A 19,564-nucleotide genomic window follows, 5' to 3' on the forward strand; every position below is an offset into this window, starting at 1 on the left:
TTTGCTGTGCAGATGTTCCTGTATACAATTCATGCTACATGGACAAGGCAAGAGAACCTGAATCTGAGATTATCTAATATATAAAGCTCAATGTGTGTGTGTGTTTGTATGTTTGTATGTACAGTATGTGTGTGTGTCCGGGATTGGCATCTGCACCGTTGCAGCTACAGCCATAGAATTTTGCACAGTCACACGTCTGGACCCCGAGAGCGTCAAAGGCTATGTTGTGAGGCGAAATTTTAACCCTGCATGTTCCAATTCACCAAACAATTTTGCCCCTATCTACATAATGGGGAAAAAGTGAAAGGAAAAGTGTTGGAGGCAAATTGACAGCTGCCAGATGTGAACAAGGGGGACTTAAAGAATGAGAGCGATGGCGCCAAAGAGTATATACCGTACAGTTGCTAAGGTGGGGCCCTGACGTGGGATACTCACCACACACGGGGTTATTAACACACACAAAATGTGCCACACACTACCACGTGCTTCAGCACATATACCACCCTCAGCACACATTTCACCACACATACACCAACCTCGCCACATAAAAGTCGAAACACAAAAGTCGCCACTCAAAACTCGCCACGCTGTCCCAGAGCTGTTTAAAAGATTAAAAATGAGCTGTGATTGGTTGCTATCAGCAGCAGTTTTCTTTGTAGACAGTTGTGGTAACTGAGGCCTATCATTCTTATCATTTCTATGGTGTTATCGTCCTTCTGTAACGCTGGAAATAACACAATTTATTACCATGCCAACACAGACCACCCTCTGACACAGACTGCAGGGGGAGCCCAGTATCACACAGGATAGGATTAGATACACGGCTCAGCAGTCAGTATCACACACGAGAGGATTAGACACATGGCTCAGCAGTCAGTATCACACAGGATAGGATTAGATACACGGCTCAGCAGTCAGTATCACACAGGAGAGGATTAGACACATGGCTCAGCAGTCAGTATCACACAGGATAGGAATAGATACACGGCTCAGCAGACCGTATCACACAGGATAGGATTAGATACACGGCTCAGCACACAGTATCACACAGAATAGTATTAGATACACGGCTTAGCAGACAGTATCACACAGAATAGGATTAGACACATGGCTCAGCAGTCAGTATCACAAAGGATAGGATTAGATGCACGGCTCAGAAGTCAGTATCACACGATAGGATTAGATACACAGCTCAGCACACAGTATCACACAGAATAGGAATAGATACACGGCTTAGCAGATAGTATCACACAGGATAGGATTAGATACACAGCTCAGCACACAGTATCACACAGAAGAGTATTAGATAGACAGCTTAGCAAACAGTATCACACAGAATAGGATTAGATACACGGCTCAGCAGTCAGTATCACAGGATAGAATTAGATACACGGCTGAGCAGTCAGTAACCCACATGATAGGATTAGGTACACGGCTCAGCAGTCAGTATCACACAGGATAGGGTTAGATACACGGCTCAGCAGATGGTATCACACAGGATAGGATTAGATACATGGCTGAGCAGTCAGTAAAACACGATCGTATTAGATACACAGCTCAGCAGAAAGAATCACACAGGAGAGGATTAGGCACACAGCTCAGCAGACATTATCACACAGGATAGGGTTAGATACCCCGCTCAGAAACAGGATGTGCCAAAGGAGAGGACATTTTCATCCCAAGAATTCCTCTCATTCCATCTGATTTGTTTTTTTATTTTAAACGCCTCCAGTTTCCAGTTCAACTGCTATTTGAAATGTCCATTAACAATGCTCAGGGACAGTCCTTGAAAGTAGTAGGGATTGATTTAAGTAGTAGGAATCGATTTGCAATCTCCATGCTTTTCTCATGGTCAACTTTACGTGATCTGTTCAAGAGTTGGAACTGACAAAAATCTGTTCATCTTTGCACCGAAAGGAAAAACCAAAAATGTTGTTTATCAAAAGGCTCTTGAATGAGTTGAATATAAAATACTATCAATACTTGGGTAATCGTTTAATTTGTGTTGCAAATCTGTAGTGTTGAATACATGATGTGAAATGGTTTTATGTGCAACATAATCATTATAATTTGTTATAACTATCCACAGTTGGTTACTATGTCCAGGCAACGCCGGGCTCTTCAGCTAGTATCTATATATATATATAAAATTGAATGTATGTGTGTATCACCAACCAATCACGAAACATCTTTCATTACATCAGAGCTGTTTAAAAGAAGCTGAGCTGTGATTGGTTGCTATGAGCAAATGTTTTCCTTGCAACCAATCACTAAGCATCTTTCATTTCACCAGAGCTGTTTAATAGATGAAAGTTGAGCTGTTTGGTTGCTATGAGCAACAGTTTTCCCACTCCACAACACGTCAGCAGACACTGACCGTGTGTGAGAAATCTAGCATCCCTGGAAACATAAGCTTCCAGCCATTGTCTGCCCCCTAGAAAGGAGCAGAGAGCACATGACAGAAATGAGTCACCCCATGCCGTGCCCACATACCCATCACACATCCTCCATCCCATAGGCACATCTTCCCTCTTAAAGGGATCTCCAGTATGGAAGTTAGGGCAAATCCCTCAGTGCTCTGAATCTGACCCCAGGCTTCTATAAAAGGGATCGTCAGTATGGAAGTCAGGGCAAATCAATCCAGCTCTTTGGTTTTGACCCCAGGCCTCACTTAAAGGGATCCATGGTGTGGAAGTTAGGACCGTTTCACTCAGCACTGTGGTTCTGACCCCAGGGTCTCTTAAAGGGATCATTGGTATGCAAGTTAGGGCAATTTCACTAAGCGCTCTGGTTCTGAACCCAGGCCTCTCAAAGGGATCCCTGGTATGGAAGTTAGGACCGTATCACTCAGCTCTGTGGTTCTAACCCCAGGGTCTTTTAAAGGGATCATTAGTATTGAAGATAGGGAAATTCCACTAAGCGCTCTGGTTCTGACCCAAGGCCCCTTTTAAAGGGATCCCGGAAAGGAAGTGAGGGCAAGTCCACTTTGGGCTTTGGTACTGACCCCAGGCCTCTCTAAAAGGGATCTCCGGTATGGAAGTTAGGGCAAATCCCTCAGCGCTCTGATTCTGACCCCAGGCTTCTATTAAAGAAATCATTGGTATGAAAGTCAGGGCAAATCCATCCAGCACTTTGGTTCTGACCCCAGGCCTCTCTTAAAGGGATCCCCGGTATGGAAGTCAGGGCAATTGCCTTCAAATGCTCTGGTACTGACCCCAGGCTCTCTTAAAGGGATATCCTGTATGGAAGTTAGGACAAATCCCTCAACGCTCTGATTCTGACCCCAGGATTTTATTAAAAAGATCATTGTTATGCAAGTCAGGGCAAATCCACTCAGCGCTCTGGTTTTGATCCTAGGCTCTCTTAAAGGGATCCCCGGTATGGTAGTTAGGGCAATTCCACTCAGCGCTCTGGTTCTGACCCCAGTCTCTCTTAAAGGGATCATTGGTATGGAAGTTAGGGCAATTTCACTCAGCGCTGTGGGATATTAGTGGTAGCTGTCCGGTGGCTCTGACGGGATGATGTGGGATACTAGGGGTAGTAGTCCGGTGGCTCTGGCTGACGGGATGATGTGGGATATTAGGGGTAGTAGTCTGGTGGCTCTGACGGGATGATATGGGATATTAGTGGTAGTAGTCCGGTGGCTCTGGCTGACGGGACGATGTGGGATATTAGGAATAGCAGTCCGGTAGATATAGCTGACGGGATGATGTGGGATATTATAGTGAATGTGGCTATGCGGAGTGGGCCGGGCTCTACACTCAGCTTTATATATATATAGATATAATCATTAATTTGTTATAACTAATTGTAGTTAGTTACTATCCCCAGGCAATGCCGGGCTCTTCAGATAGTATGTATAAATATATATACATATACATACACATATACAGTATATATATATATACCTGTATAGATATACACTCACTGGCCACTTTATTAGGTACACCTGTCCAACTGTGTGTTAAGACTTAATTTCTAATCAGCCAATCACATGGCGGCAACTCAGTGCATTTAGGCATGTAGACATGGTCAAGACAATCTCCTGCAGTTCAAACCGAGCATCAGTATGGGGAAGAAAGGTGATTTGAGTGCCTTTGAACGTGGCATGATTGTTGGTGCCAGAAGGGCTGGTCTGAGTATTTCAGAAACTGCTGATCTACTGGGATTTTCACGCACAACCATCTCTAGGGTTTACAGAGAATGGTCCGAAAAAGAAAAAAAATCCAGTGAGCGGCAGTTCTGTGGCCGGAAATGCCTTGTTGATGCCAGAGGTCAGAGGAGAATGGGCATACTGGTTCGAGCTGATAGAAAGGCAACAGTGACTCAAATTGCCACCCGTTACAACCAAGGTAGGCAGAAGAGCATCTCTGAACGCACAGTGCGTCGAACTTTGAGGCAGATGGGCTACAGCAGCAGAAGACCACACTGGGTACCACTCCTCTCAGCTAAGAACAGGCATCTGATGGCTACTTTCAGCAGGATAATGCGCCATGTCATAAAGCTCGAATCATCTCAGATTGGTTTCTTGAACATGACAATGAGTTCACTGTACTCAAATGGCCTCCTCAGTCACCAGATCTCAATCCAATAGAGCATCTTTGGGATGTGGTGGAACGGGAGATTCGCATCAGGGATGTGCAGCCGACAAATCTGCGCCAACTGTGTGATGCCATCATGTCAATATGGTCCAAAATCTCTGAGGAATGCTTCCAGCACCTTGTTGAACCTCTGCCACGAAGAATTGAGGCAGTTCTGAAGGCAAAAGGGGGTCCAACCCGTTACTAGCATGGTGTACCTAATAAAGTGGCCAGTGAGTGTATATACACATACATATACATACACATACACATATATATATATATATATATATACACACACACACCAAAATGTCTATAATTATGAAAGCTCCACCAATACTCTTAGACCTGTGACGGGGACAAGGGGGCATCCTCTACGTCTGGAGGAAAGAAGGTTTAAGCATACTCACAGACACGGATTCTTTACTGTAAGAGCAGTGAGACTATGGAACTCTCTGCCATATGATGTTGTAATGAGTGATTCCCTACTAAAATTTAAGAAAGGACTGGATGCCTTTCTTGAAATGTATAATATTACAGGGTGTATACAATAGTTTCCTTAATATTGCGTTGATCCAGGGAAGTAGTCTGATTGCCGTATGTGGAGTCGGGAAGGAATTTTTTTCCCCAATGTGAAGCTTACTGTTTGCCACATGGGTTTTTTTTGCCTTCCTCTGGATCAACATGTTAGGGCATCTCACCACCTGTGCACTTGACCCGATCCCTTCCCCCTTCATCCCAAACCTCACCACAGTCTTCATCCCAACCCTAACCCATATCTTCAACCTATCACTAACAACTGGTGTTTTCCCCTCAAGCTTTAAACATGCCTCCATCACACCTATCCTCAAAAAGACCTCTCTTGACCCATCCTCTGTATCTAGCTATCGCCCTATATCACTTCTCCCCTATGCCTCCAAGCTACTGGAACAACACGTCTACCTTGAACTGTCCTCCCATCTCTCTTCTTGCTCCCTCTTCGACCGCTTACAATCTGGCTTCCGGTCACACCACTCCACTGAAACTGCCCTTACTAAGGTCACCAATGACCTCTTAACCGCCAAGAGCAAGCGACGCTACTCTGTCCTCCTCCTCCTGGACCTGTCTGCTGCCTTTGACACAGTGGACCATTCCCTATTATTACAGACCCTCTCATCCCTTGGCATCACAGACTTGGCCCTATCCTGGATCTCATCATACCTAACAGACCGGACATTCAGCGTCTCCCACTCATACACCACCTCCTCACCTCGCCCCCTATCTGTCGGAGTCCCACAAGGTTCAGTCCTAGGACGCCTGCTCGTCTCCATTTACACCTTTGGCCTGGGACAGCTCATAGAATCTCATGGCTTTCAGTATCATCTCTATGCTGATGACACACAGATCTACATCTCTGGACCAGATATCACCTCCCTACTAACCAGAATCCCTCAATGTCTGTCCACTATTTCATCCTTCTTCTCTGCTAGATTTCTGAAACTTAACATGGACAAAACAGAATTCATCATCTTTTCCCCATCTCACGTGACCCCCCCAACGAACCTATCCATTACATTAAATGGCTGCCCACTCTCCCCAGTCCCACAAGCTCGCTGCCTCGGGGTAATCCTTGATGCTGATCTCTCCTTCAAACCACATATCCAAGCCCTTTCCACTTCCTGCCGACTTCAACTCAAAAATATTTCATGAATCCGTTCATTCCTCAACCAAAAATCTGCAAAAACCCTAGTCCATGCCCTCATAATCTCTCGCCTTGACTACTGCAACCCCCTGCTCTGTGGCCTCCCCTCGAACACTCTCGCACCCCTCCATTCTATTCTAAACTCTGCTGCCCGACTAATCCACCTGTCCGCCCGCTATTCCCCAGCTACTCCACGCTGTCAATCCCTTCACTGGCTCCCCATTGCCCAGAGACTCCAGTACAAAACCCTAACCATGACATACAAAGCCATCCACAACCTGTCTCCTCCATACATCTGTGACCTCGTCTCCCGGTACTTTCCTGCACGCAACCTCCGATCCTCACAAGATCTCCTTCTCTACTCCCCTCTTATCTCCGCCGCTTCCCACAATCGCATACAAGATTTCTTTCGAGCATCACCCCTACTCTGGAACTCTCTACCACAACATATCAGACTCTCACCTACCATCGAAACCTTCAAAAAGAGCCTGAAGACCCACCTCTTCCGACAAGCTTATAGCCTGCAGTAACCACCGATCGACCAAACCGCTGCATGACCAGCTCTACCCTCGTCTACTGTATTCTCACCCATCCCTTGTAGATTGTGAGCCTTCGCGGGCAGGGTCCTCTCTCCTCCTGTACCAGTTATGACTTGTATTGTTTAACATTATTGTACTTGTTTTTATTATGTATACCCCTCCTTACATGTAAAGCGCCATGGAATAAATGGCGCTACAACAATAAATAATAATAATGTTAGGACAGGATATGGGTTGAACTAGATGTACTTAAAGTCTACCTTCAACCTTAATAACTATGTTACCATGTTAATATGTTAATTGTCAGACATTGCTACCGTTCCTGGGTTCTTCCAACTGCTCTGCTATGTAAAAACAGTCCTGACTTTGTTGGGACAATCAGGGAACAATTATGTAAACTGCACCTGGCTGTTTTGATGTGTTCTTAGATCTTTAGGGGGCATTACAATGTAGGTAAATATGCACTGCCTTTTCTCTCCCATCAAAGAGAGCTTCCTCCCCCACAAATATCTCGGTAGTTGTGATATCTGAATGTGTGCCTGGCCTTTCTGCCCCTGCTTCTATCCACAATCGGTGTCTCATTCTCTTTGTGGTCAACAGGTCTAGTTTTGTGTCCTCTGGGACTTGTAGTTTCATCCCTACTGGGGACTTGTAGTCCCATCATTTCTGGAAGACATAGAACTATTGTGTGGTTTGGGTGGGGCTGCAAGCGATTTAAGATCCTGAGATCCCGTTGTCCACTGCTAGTTATAATCTGACAAGGTTCTTTCTCTAAAAAATAAATAAAAAACGAATCTGAACTGAGAAAGTAAGTTAATGTGTATGCACAATGTAAGTTCATATTAACACATGACCATTAACCAGAGAAAACAAAAAGCAAAAAACACAAATATCCTGAACTAAAAAGTAAAGTAGTTCAAGATATTTGTGTTTTTTGCTTTTTGTTTTCTTAGGTTCTTTCTGTATAACTTGTGCCTTGCAATTCTCGCAGTGGACAGTCCTGATTTTTTACCTCTGCTTGTTTTTTGACTATTCTCATTCTTTGCGACTATGTCCCTACATTGAGCTCCAGATTCTGACCTGTCTACCCAACTATTCTTTTGCCTCTGGTTTTCTCCACCGGATAGCAGCCCTTTAATGGAAGTAAACCAGTAAACCCCGTTTTAATTCCAGATTCCTGTACAGGAGTTAAATGGTGAAGGCCAGTGTTGTTCTGGAATCTGCCAGGCGAAGTGGCTTGCGCCAAGTCTGCCTGAGGTAGCCATTTTGAGCCTGCGGTCTCTGACAGTCCTAACAGTAGTGGTCTTTAAATTCCTTTGTTCGATTGTTAAAATGCTACATAGAAAGTTAATGCGAGAAAATAACAGTCTGAACCATTGTGACATTTTGTACTTTCTGCCATAAAATGGGTAAGCACAGCCGAAGCTACTTCATAGTAAAAAAATTTCATTTGAGTTTTGACTATTAATTTAAGGCCATTTTTCACATTACACTTCTAAAAGCTGTTGAAATATGAAAGTGACTTACCGTTGTGGAAAGTCTTCCTCCATTCCTTTCAACATGTACTACAGCTTCTTGGATGAGTGAAAACAGATTTAGTAGAACACGTTCTAAGTCATAAATCCCATGCATTTCTTTGGCAAGTCTCTCAATTGATGCAATGTATTCATTCCAGTAAGAGTCTATTTCCCCAACGCTAGACAGGCAACCTCGCATAACAGTTCCACAATATCCGACACATGGACGTGCGAGTAATTGTCCTTGACAATGGGAGCAGTACCACATTTTCAGAAGGGCTCTACCACAGTCCTTGTTGAACTTTAAATAGTCCGTAGTATTAATCACTTCAATTCCGAGGTTTAGCGCCTGAAGGAAAACTCGCGAAGCCTGCAAGGACTTAGATACTTGCGTCATGATTGTTTTTGGATACTGACTAAACGCATTGATATCTCGTCTGGCCAGTCGAAGACATTCCACACTTTCCACTGACTCTTTAAATCCAGGGTTCAAGTAACTGCCATATACTACTGGGAACAAGCCATCAAAAAACTCATTCACCATATCATTCACATTAATGTCTGAACCTAAGACATAGAGTGAAATGTCTGTGAATAATTCACCGACCAGTTTGAAGGTCTTCGAAGAGATATTTTGGTAATGAGTCTTAAACATTGTGTTTGTATAATTCCTTGCGTGCCGTATTACCATTTCAAACGCTTCTGCAAGAAAAAAGAAAAGACAGAGTGTACAAAATGCAATTTGAATCCACTTTCATACATTCATTCATCATCGAATAGTTTTTCAAGCTTCAAAACTCACAAGACAAGGATGGATTTTATATGGCCACTTATTTTTCTGCAGATCTATCAAAAGTGGCAATGTAAAATGCTTCAATATCTTTTTGGAACAATTTTTCTTTTGTGTGTACAACATACTTTTATGTACATGTTGTATTCTCAATGTATACCGGCATCATGAATAGCTTTTCTTAAGAACAATGGGCACCTCACGTGGATCCAGACTTGTAGAAAGAATTGCCCTGGCAAATTAAAGCTCTTCAACACATAACATCTATAATTGACATGCACTAGATTTTATAAAGAATTAGACCTGCGTCTTAATGATTAAGGCTGTGTATTATGATGCTAAGAAATAATAGTGCTACTAGAAACAGATACTGTACCATCAAAAACACAAAATATTCATTTCAATTATTGTTTAAAATTTCCTAAAGAAACTAGCCCAAGGCTGAAGCATTATAATTAGTACTTAACTTTTACATACCTTACAATACTTTAACATGAATTAAAACAAGTGGAGTCTGTAAAATTAGGTGCATTGCCACTGTTATTTTCATAATATCATTTTTAGACTTGCACAAAATATGAACTCTGCCAATATAGGATTGCTTGTTTGTTGGCTGATCACTAGGCATGTCGTAAAGATCGGGGATTTCTGTTCTGTGAACATTCGTTTGTACAATCATCTGTACTTTTAATATGAATCTGTTAGTAGGATCAACCCTCTCCCTTACAAAGTGCTTTCAGAGATAGTTTTAAATGAAAATTGGCATTACTAGTGTGAACCATGCAAAAACTGAAACTTTTCTCTCAATCACACACAGAAATACATGCAGCCGCACACTCCGGTCCCGAGTGCCGGCGGCAGTGCCTGGTATTGAGAGGCGAGAATCGTGCGAGTTTTTCGTAAATGTGACCCCGGCCTTAATATAACTATACCGAACTAATCTGTTACCTTCCAACACGTAATCTCCGGTCCTCTCAAGACCTTCTCTCCTCCACACTCATACATCCCTCAACCAATTGCCAGGACTTCTCTAGAACATCCCCCACACTCTAAAATTCTGTGCCCCAACACATCCAATTATCTGCCAATTTTTGAACTTTCAAACAAACCTTGAAAATGCATGTCTTGAAGAAAGATTACAACCTGCAATAATCCTGGTTCCACCACCAAAGCTGCCGCAACCCCTTCAACCTACTGTCTTTTGCCCATTATCCGCTAGAATGTAAGCCTGCAGGGCAGAGTCCTTTCCCCTCTGTACCAGTCTGACATTGTTTGTTCAATTGGTGAATAGAAGATTTCCCTTCTCGGCGCTTCCGGAGGACAAGGATAGTTTAAAGTTGAGATATTTTGCTCAATAACAAATTTATTAGGATACTTTAGTATGAATAATACAACACATTTCTGCCCACAACGGCCTTCATCAGGTATAATATGCGCTTATAAATTTTCTACAACTATACTCACATGCAAACCTTGGATCAAGGCTGGCATGGTTCCCGTATTAGTGCTGCAGACCAGAAGATTGCAAGAAGCAGAGACACCACACGGATCATTTGAGTGTACATAAAAGACATCCAAAGGGTGAGTGCAACAACAATTTATTTTTTGCGGTGAATATACACCTACACTTAGACTCTGCGCCTTTTGTTACCCCTCTTTTTTCTGATATCCTTGGTATTGCTTGTTCATTGAAATTTATATTTGTATTTTGTATGTAACCCCTTCTCATGTACAGCACCATGGAATTAATGGTACTCTAAAAATAAATAATAATATTATAGTACAGCAGAACTGAATTTTGCCTCATTACAAGCACATTTGCAGCAGATGTCCTCTTATAGCGCTGTCTGCTCTGTTGCAGAGCTGTGTGTGATTACAACTAATACATTACAGTAGAACTAACAGTACAGTACAGTTCAACCTTGTCTTATTACACATATATTTGCAGTTGTCCTCTCACAGGGCTATGAGCACTGCTGTACTGTCCTCACCCCACACTGGATGCATGGGTTATGGAACCTGAACCACCATGAGAGAACAACTACTGCTGCATAAGTGTTTGTAATGAGACAAGGTTCAACTTTGCTGTAGTGTGTTAGTTAAAATCAGGCACAGCTCTGTAGCAGAGCGGACAGCAATATGTGAGGACAAATACTGCTGCAGATGTGTCTGTAATGAGATAAAGTTCAGCTCTGCTGTACTGTGTTAGTTGTAATCACACACAGCTCAGCAATGAGATAGGGGAGAAGACTGTCCGTCATAATATAATATATCACACTGGTAATGCCCCCTTTCATTTATAATGAACCCTGGAGGCAGATTTTCAGGAAAATCTATGTCCAGCCCTTGGACTTCAACAGCTCATTTACATAGTTAAAAAAAATGAAGATTTCTCTGGAATATTACTCTGGATTGCAGATATCAAGCTTCTTATGACCTTCATGCCCATATAGATGGCTCATGAGGGTTGATCCTATGACAGAGTCCCATAAAAATAGTGAAGTAGATACATTTTTAGACAAGTATATATTTCAGTCTTTTGTTCAAATTAATGTCTTTTACATATTTGGCACAGCTATCAAGTATTGTCTAGCCACACACTCTTCATGTATCTTTTATTCAAATCTGTTTGGGTCGATAAGTTTTTCATGAGATTTTTTTTCCCTCTGACATATATGACGCCTCTTCTTTGGTGAATAAATATAAACCATTTGAAAATCTTTTGAATCCAGAACGAGGAATTCATGGATTTACCAAAACAAACAGTATGGGAAGTTAGCCAGAGATTCTTGTGGGATGTTACACAGGGAGAAAGGAAACAGGGACTGTAATCAAATAACTGATGCAATACTCATCATGGCTAAAGAAATTACGTAATTAAAAAATATATATCATTTGTTTATATACGGTATATATATGGGAGATATTGGATATTGTGTCAATGGTTTCCTATCCCCATCATATGGACAACTATGGGAAAAAGAGTGAAACGAGGACACGCAAACAGCTATGAAGACACCGGAGACATCTGCAGATAATGATTAGCATCACAACCTGGACTCCTGCAGCGCTATACCATACTCTGATTACATGTGGAAATTAAAATTTTGAACATGTTTCTATTTTTATGTAAAAAGAATATGTAATGTATAATGAATAGATACATAAAGATATTTCAATTATGTTTTATCCTTTACATCTCATAACCACTGACAACGACTGCAAACATTCACTTCACGAGACTATTGCACTGTTAAGACTTAACATTTACTACTTGACTTTTAAAGGGAACCTGTCACCAGGTTTGGCTGATATGAGATGACGCAGGGACGTTTTATTCACAAGAAGCAAGGAGGACAGCGGCGATCGTAAGAAGATGAGAGGCGCGGGACCTTGAACATCGACACCCTTTACACTGGACCACCCCGCCGGTGAGTATAATTAAAGCTCTTTTTCTTTTCTTACAGGTTCTTATAGAATGCTGTATATCAGCCCTGAAAGGTGGTGGCCGTATCTCATATCGGCCAAACCTGGTAACAAGTTCACTTTAAGTTAAATTACACTTCATATGTATTAGTGTGCCAAACAAAAGGGAAATAATAATAACAGAACAGTAGTAATAATAACAGAACAATAATAATAACAGAACAGTTGTTACATCAGTTACAAAGTATGTTATGTGCTAATCCAACTTAAATATTTTGTAATTGACCACACTATAAACTGATCAAGTTTTTTTTTTGTTTAGCATATTGTGGATTCTTATTTTATTCTTGTAATCGAAGTACATTTATCAAAGTACTGGCAGTTATAACATGGCAGTTAGACAGGGCAGGAGACAGGTAAGACATTTATATACATCTACTCCCTGTACAATAGGAGTACAACAAATATATACCATATGCATTTGTGCAATTTATATCCTGGCCGCTGCATTCACACACATCCAACGCCCTGGCATTAACTCTCTACACTCCATCCATATCGGCCCCTCGCTCCTTTCCTCTCCTATGTATAGCACTCACGCTCTTTTCACATTGTTCAATTGCACAGATTCAGTCAGTCCCACCATTCAACATAAGAGACGCTCTCACAAATCACTTAACCATCTGCTCACTCTTTCTATCCTCCTTCTCCTAGTCGCAGGAGACATTGCTCCCAACCCTGGTCCCACAGGTTATAGAAAGTCAAACCCCCCAACTGCTACACTCAGAAACCCCTCTAATCTTATTAATATTCCCTGCATGCCATCTGTCTCTCTTAATTGTGCCCTTTGGAATTCTCGCTCAGTGTGTAACAAACTCTCCTTCACTCATGACTTTTTCCTTTCTAATTCTCTTAACCTCCTGGCTCTTACTGAAACCTGGATCCAGCAGTCAGACACTACCACTGCTGCTGCTCTTTCATACGGGGGACTACACTTCTCTCATACCCCAAGATCAGACAATAGAGCAGGTGGAGGCGTTGGTCTGCTCCTATCACCAAAATGTACCTTTCAGGTTATCCCTCAACTACCGTCACTAGTCTTTCCTTCTTTTGAGGTCCATGCCGTCAGACTCTACAACCCCTTCTCCATGCGAGTGGCGGTGGTGTATCGTCCTCCCGGCCCCTCCCATCAGTTCCTGGATCATTTTGCCACTTGGCTTCCACATTTTCTCTCCTGTGACATCCCTACCCTCATCATGGGAGATTTCAACATCTCCATTGCTCTTCCCCTCTCCCCATCTGCGACTCACATTTTATCTCTAACCTCCTCGTTTGGCCTTTTGCAGCTTACTAATTCTCCAACGCATGAAGACGGAAACTCCCTCGACTTGGTCTTGTCTCGGCTTTGTGCAGTAGATGATTTTGCAAACTCCCCTCTCCCGCTCTCTGACCACAATCTTCTTTCAATCCCTATCAAGAACTGCCAGGCTGCTCAGGTCACCCCCATTGTCCATACTTATAGAAACATACAGGCCATTAACACCCAGAAACATATGAAGAACTTGCAGTCTTCATTGGCCTCTATCTCCTCCCTCTCATGTCTTGATTCTGTATTGAAGCATTACAATGAAACACTTCAAAGTGCCCTGGATGAATTTGCACCCCCTATAAATAGAACACCACAACACAGACGGCGACAACCCTGGCACACCCTGCAAACACGTTTCCTGCAGCAGTGCTCCAGGTGCGCTGAACGTCTGTGGAGAAAATCCAATCTACACGAAGATTTCATCCATTATAAGTTTATGCTTAGAACATACAACACTGCCCTTCACCTCTCCAAACAAACCTATTTCAACACCCTCATCACCTCACTGTCCAATAACCCTAAATGTCTCTTTGACACTTTTCATTCTCTACTCAACCCAAGAGTACAGGCCCCAACCACGGAGCTCCGAGCTGACGATCTGGCCAATTACTTCAAAGAAAAAATTGACCAGATTCGACAGGAAATTATCTCCCAATCACCTCATACCATGCACCGTCCTCCCTCCCCCCACTGCATCTAGCTCACTCTCTGATTTTGAACCAGTCACAGAAGAAGAAGTAAGCAGGCTCCTTGCAACTTCTCACCCAACCACTTGCACCAGTGACCCATTTCCGTCACATCTCCTCTAGTCCCTTTCCCCTGCTGTCACCCCTCACCTAACTAAAATATTTAACCTCTCTCTCTCTTCTGGTATCTTTCCCTCCTCATTTAAGCATGCCATCATACATCCACTACTTAAAAAAACCATCCCTTGACCAAAACTGTGCCACTAACTATAGACCTGTCTCTAATCTTCCCTTCATCTCTAAACTCCTGGAACGCCTGGTCCACTCCCGTCTTATCCACTATCTCTTTGATAACGCTCTTCTCGACCCTCTCCAATCTTGTTTCCGCTCTTTACACTCTACTGAAACTGCCCTCACTAATGTCTCTAATGATCTCCTAACAGCTAAATCAAATGGTCATTACTCCATGCCAATTCTCTTGGATCTCTCTGCAGCATTCGACACTGTGGATCATCAGGTCCTCCTCACTATGCTCCGTTCCATTGGCCTCAAGGACACCATTCTCTCTTGGTTCTCCTCCTATCTCTCTGACCGCTCATTTACTGTATCTTTTGCTGGTTCCTCCTCCTCTCATCTTCCCCTTACTGTTGGGGTTCCTCAAGGATCGGTTCTAGGCCCCCTCTTCTCCTTGTACACTGCCCCTATTGGTCAAACAATCAGTAGATTTGGCTTCCAGTACCATCTCTATGCTGATGACACCCAATTATAAGCTTCTTCTCCTGACATCACACCAGCCTTTCTAGAAAACACCGGCGATTGTCTAAACGCTGTGTCTAACATCATGTCCTCACTATATCTAAAACTGAACCTGTCAAAGACTGAACTCCTGGTGTTTCCTCCCTCTACTAATGTACCTATACCCGACATTGCCATTTCCGTGTGTGGTTCCACTATTACTCCCCAGCAACATGCCCGCTGTCTTGGGGTCATACTTGACTCCGAGATTTCCTTTGCCCCCCACATTCGATCACTGGCTCGCTCTTGTCATCTGCACCTCAAAAAACATTTCTAGAATTCGACCTTTTCTTACTTTTGACTCTGCAAAAACTCTTACTGTTTTTCTTATTCAGTCTCGTCTCTACTATTTTAACTCTCTTCTAATCGGTCTCCCTCTTACCAAACTCTCCTCTCTCCAATCTGTCTTGAATGCTGCAGCCAGGATCATATTCCTCACCAATCGTTACACCGATGCCTCTACCTTGTGCCAGTCATTACACTGGCTACCCATCCGCTCCAGAATTCAGAATAAACTTATTACCCTCACCCACAAAGCCCTCCATGACTCAGCACCATCCTACATCTACCTTGCTTCAGTATACCACCCTACCCGTGCCCTCCGTTCTGCTGATGACCTGAGGTTAGCATCCTCAATAATCAGAACCTCCCAGTCCCGTCTCCATGACTTTACACATGCGGCGCCAATTTTTTGGAATGCACTTCCCAGGTCAATACGATTAGTCCCCAATCCCCACAATTTTAAGCGTGCCCGGAAAACGCATTTATTCAGACTGGCCTATCGCCTCAACACATTAACCTAATCTATCCCTGTGTGGCACAGCCAAAAGTTTTACCATAACCAGGTTCCCCGCATCATGTTCCCACATGCTTTATGCATCCATTAGCCCTCTGTGTCTGTACTCTTACACACTTAACATTATGGCTGGTCCATACAATCAGGGCAACTGTTACCACCCACCTTTCGTGTCTACCTCTTTCCTCATAGACTGTAAGCTTGCGAGCAATGCCCTCATTCCTCTTGGTATTTGTTATAATCTATGTGATTATTGTTATGCTGTAATGTCTATTGTCTGTACAAATCCCCTCTGAAATGTAAAGTGCTGCGGAATATGTCAGCGCTATAGAAATAAAATTTTTTATTATTATTATTATTATTGTTCTTGAAACTAATTTCTCTAGGGTATCTGAATTCAATGTTTTTTAGTACCTAAAAATTCACTGCACCTGTGCCGTAGCAGCTATCGGTGTATATAGAGGTGATCCAATATCTGCTACTGCGCAGGTGCCGGAGGAGCCATCTTGCTGGAGAAGAAAAACAAATTGCTCCTTCAAGATGGCGTCGCCTGCGCCACTGCAGTCACAGGCATAGCTGTGATTGCAATGCAAAATCACGCGTTGGTCTTGGGCAAGCTCTTTGTCTAAGGCAGATTTAAGACTACCTGCCCTGGGTTTTTATTTTTAAAATGAACTACAGCATGGTAGTGGGGCAGTCCATTTCCTTCCCGGACAGGTTTTCCATTTGGCCTAAGGCCACTGATTCCTTGTAAAAATCCCTGCAGTAGAGGGTTGGGTGTGTCAGGCTGGTTTCACACTTGCGTTTTTTTCGTGGTATTTTAGCGCTAAAAAGCGCATGCGTTTTTTTTCCTATACTTTGCATGGGATGCGCTTATGTGCGCATACACATGCGTTTGTATGCGTTTTTCCGCGCATGCGTTTTTTTGCGGTATGCGCTCGGGCGCACAAAATGCATCCTGTTGCATTTTTTGGGCGTCCGACTTGCCTCAAAAAAACGCATGCGCACGCAATGCGTTTTTTACAGCAAGACACCCATTATAAGTCTATGGGTGCGCATATGTGCGCATTGGCATGCTTATGTATGCGGTTTTTTGCGCATGCGGTTTTTTTTTTACCATTAGTTGGACAATGGAATTTAGGGGTTTGGGTTAGAGTTAGGGTTAGTTAAGGGGGTTTAGGGCTAGGGTTAGGGTTAGCTAGGGTTTAGGGTTAGGGTTAGGGTTAGTATGGTTTGGTTAAGGGTTAGGGTTAGGGTCAGGGTTAGGGTTAGGGTTAGTATGGTTTGGTTAAGGGTTAGGGTCAGGGTTAGGGTTAGGGTTAGGGTCAGGGTTAGGGTTAGGGTCAGCGTTAGGGTCAGGGTTAGGGTTAGGGTTAGGGTTATGGTCAGGGTTAGGGTTAGGGTTAGTAAAGTCATGGTTTGGGTTAGTGCGAGGGGCCACCTAATGTTGGAAAAAACCGCAAACGCGGTAAAAACGCACTAAAAACGCATACAAACGCATAAAAACGCTGCGTTTTTTTCATGCATGCTCATAAAAATGCATGAAAAAAACGCAGCATTTGTATGCGTTTGTATGCGTTTTTCCAATGCGTTTTTTTGCGGGAAAAACGCGCTGCAAAAAAAAGCAAGTGTGAAATTAGCCTCAGTTTGGTCTTGCAAGCAAGCGTGCAGAGCAGAAGGCTCTGCAGAGCTCCACCTGTGTGAGGAAACACAGAGCCAAGCAGAGCCAAAAAGGCCTGGCACCCCTCATCGTACACGGCTGTGCAGTCGCCTACGGCAAATGGTCTCGGTTACTGACGATCTTGTTTCCCATCTGTGATCTGGAGGATATCTTTGAGTTCCAGTTGTAAGACTTCTTTGACATTTTGTTTTGAAATTTCCTGTGGTCACTTCCTGTCTGTTACACTGAACCAACCCCACTGCACTACAGCTGATATAACCATAGATGAACTAAACGGAACTAGTATAATCACAGATTAACTAGGCTGGGCTGGTATAACCATAGAATAACTAGTCTGAGTTGTTAGAATCATAGCTGACCTAGTCTGAGCTGCTATAACCAGAGATGAATTAGGCTGAGTTGGTAGAACAACAGATGAATGAGGCTGGTATAAACTAGGCTGATCTGGTATAACCATAGATGCAATTAGTTATGCTGGTATAACCATAGATCAATGTGGTTGAGCTGGTATAACAATAGATGAATGTGGTTGAGCTGGTATAACCATAGATGAACTCGGCTGAGCATTTATAACCATTGATGAACAAGGCTGAGTACTTACAACCATGGATGAACGTGGTTGAGATGTTATAAAGAAGAACGCGGCTGATCTGGTATAACCATAGATGCAATCGGCTTTAACAGCTATAGCAGTACACATAAAGTAACTTTTTAAATTATTTATCAGTTTAAAATATGTAAATGCTAAGATCCATCCTATATGGTAACACTAGCTCTGTTATACTACTTTCACACATCCGGCTTTTGTAATCCAGCGCCGTGCGGTGAAAAGCCGTAGTACCGGATCCGGGAGAAAACACTGACACCGGATCCCTTTTGTGGCCGGATACGGTGTTACTCATATTTAAAGGAGCAGCGCAGCACACACGCAGAAGATGATGTGGGAGAGAAAGGTGAGAGAGAGAGAGACTGAGATTGATTTTCCCTTCATTCGCCACTTCTAGGGTTAAAACTCACAATCTCCAGGCATGCGCTGTTCAAAAAACTGGTGCGGCTCTGGCAAAAAACATTGCAGGGAACGTTTTTTGCAGACGCCGGACGGCTAATTTTTGCCGTATCTGGCAAAAACCGGACGCGACGCATACCCATCCGGCACAATGCGGCGAGAATAAAAGTCTATGGGACAAAACCGGATCCGGTGTTACAAATTTCGCCGCATCGTGCCGCATTACAAAAGCCGGATGTGTGATAGACGGCCCTGTCTTCGATAATCACAAAACAATGAGGATATGCCCATTTTTTTTTGTCATAACATGGGTCGGATGAAAATCATGAAAACTTGTAAGCACCTAACAGAATAAGTCTAATACATAACTATATAGAATCTATCCTTTAATCTACAAACTTTGTTCCCAACCACTATCCTGAGTCGTGTCTTTTTTATAGAAGGATATAAAAATTGCTTAGAGCCCTGTCTGTAGGCTGCATATTTTATATGAAGAACCATAGTAGCACATTGATTATATTAATCATTTAGCACAGTCATTTTTTTGCACAGTAAATAAAGGAACCCTAAAGACACAGCATGAAAGCCTGAACAACCCATAAATGAACTAATAGTGCTTTTACCCTTTGATTCTTCTGTGTGTCCTGTCTCCATGTTGTCTGCATTCTTCACTTAATTGCACACAAATTAAAGCAGCT

General features: G+C 43.0%; 1 protein-coding gene across 2 annotated transcripts in view; it reads right to left on the reverse strand.

Moving 5' to 3' along the window:
* Window positions 1–19,564, reverse strand: part of GPC3 (glypican 3) — a 968,057-nt gene that overhangs the window by 663,855 nt on the left and 284,638 nt on the right. For both annotated transcript variants that reach the window (XM_073543506.1, XM_073543505.1), the window contains exon 3: window positions 8,328–9,019. In XM_073543506.1, coding sequence (XP_073399607.1) covers window positions 8,328–9,019 — 692 coding nt within the window. The remainder of the gene's footprint in view (window positions 1–8,327; window positions 9,020–19,564) is intronic.

Source organism: Dendrobates tinctorius, unplaced genomic scaffold, assembly GCF_039654945.1.
Source record: "Dendrobates tinctorius isolate UK_male_01 unplaced genomic scaffold, ASM3965494v1 ptg000133l, whole genome shotgun sequence".
Lineage (NCBI taxonomy): Eukaryota > Metazoa > Chordata > Amphibia > Anura > Dendrobatidae > Dendrobates > Dendrobates tinctorius.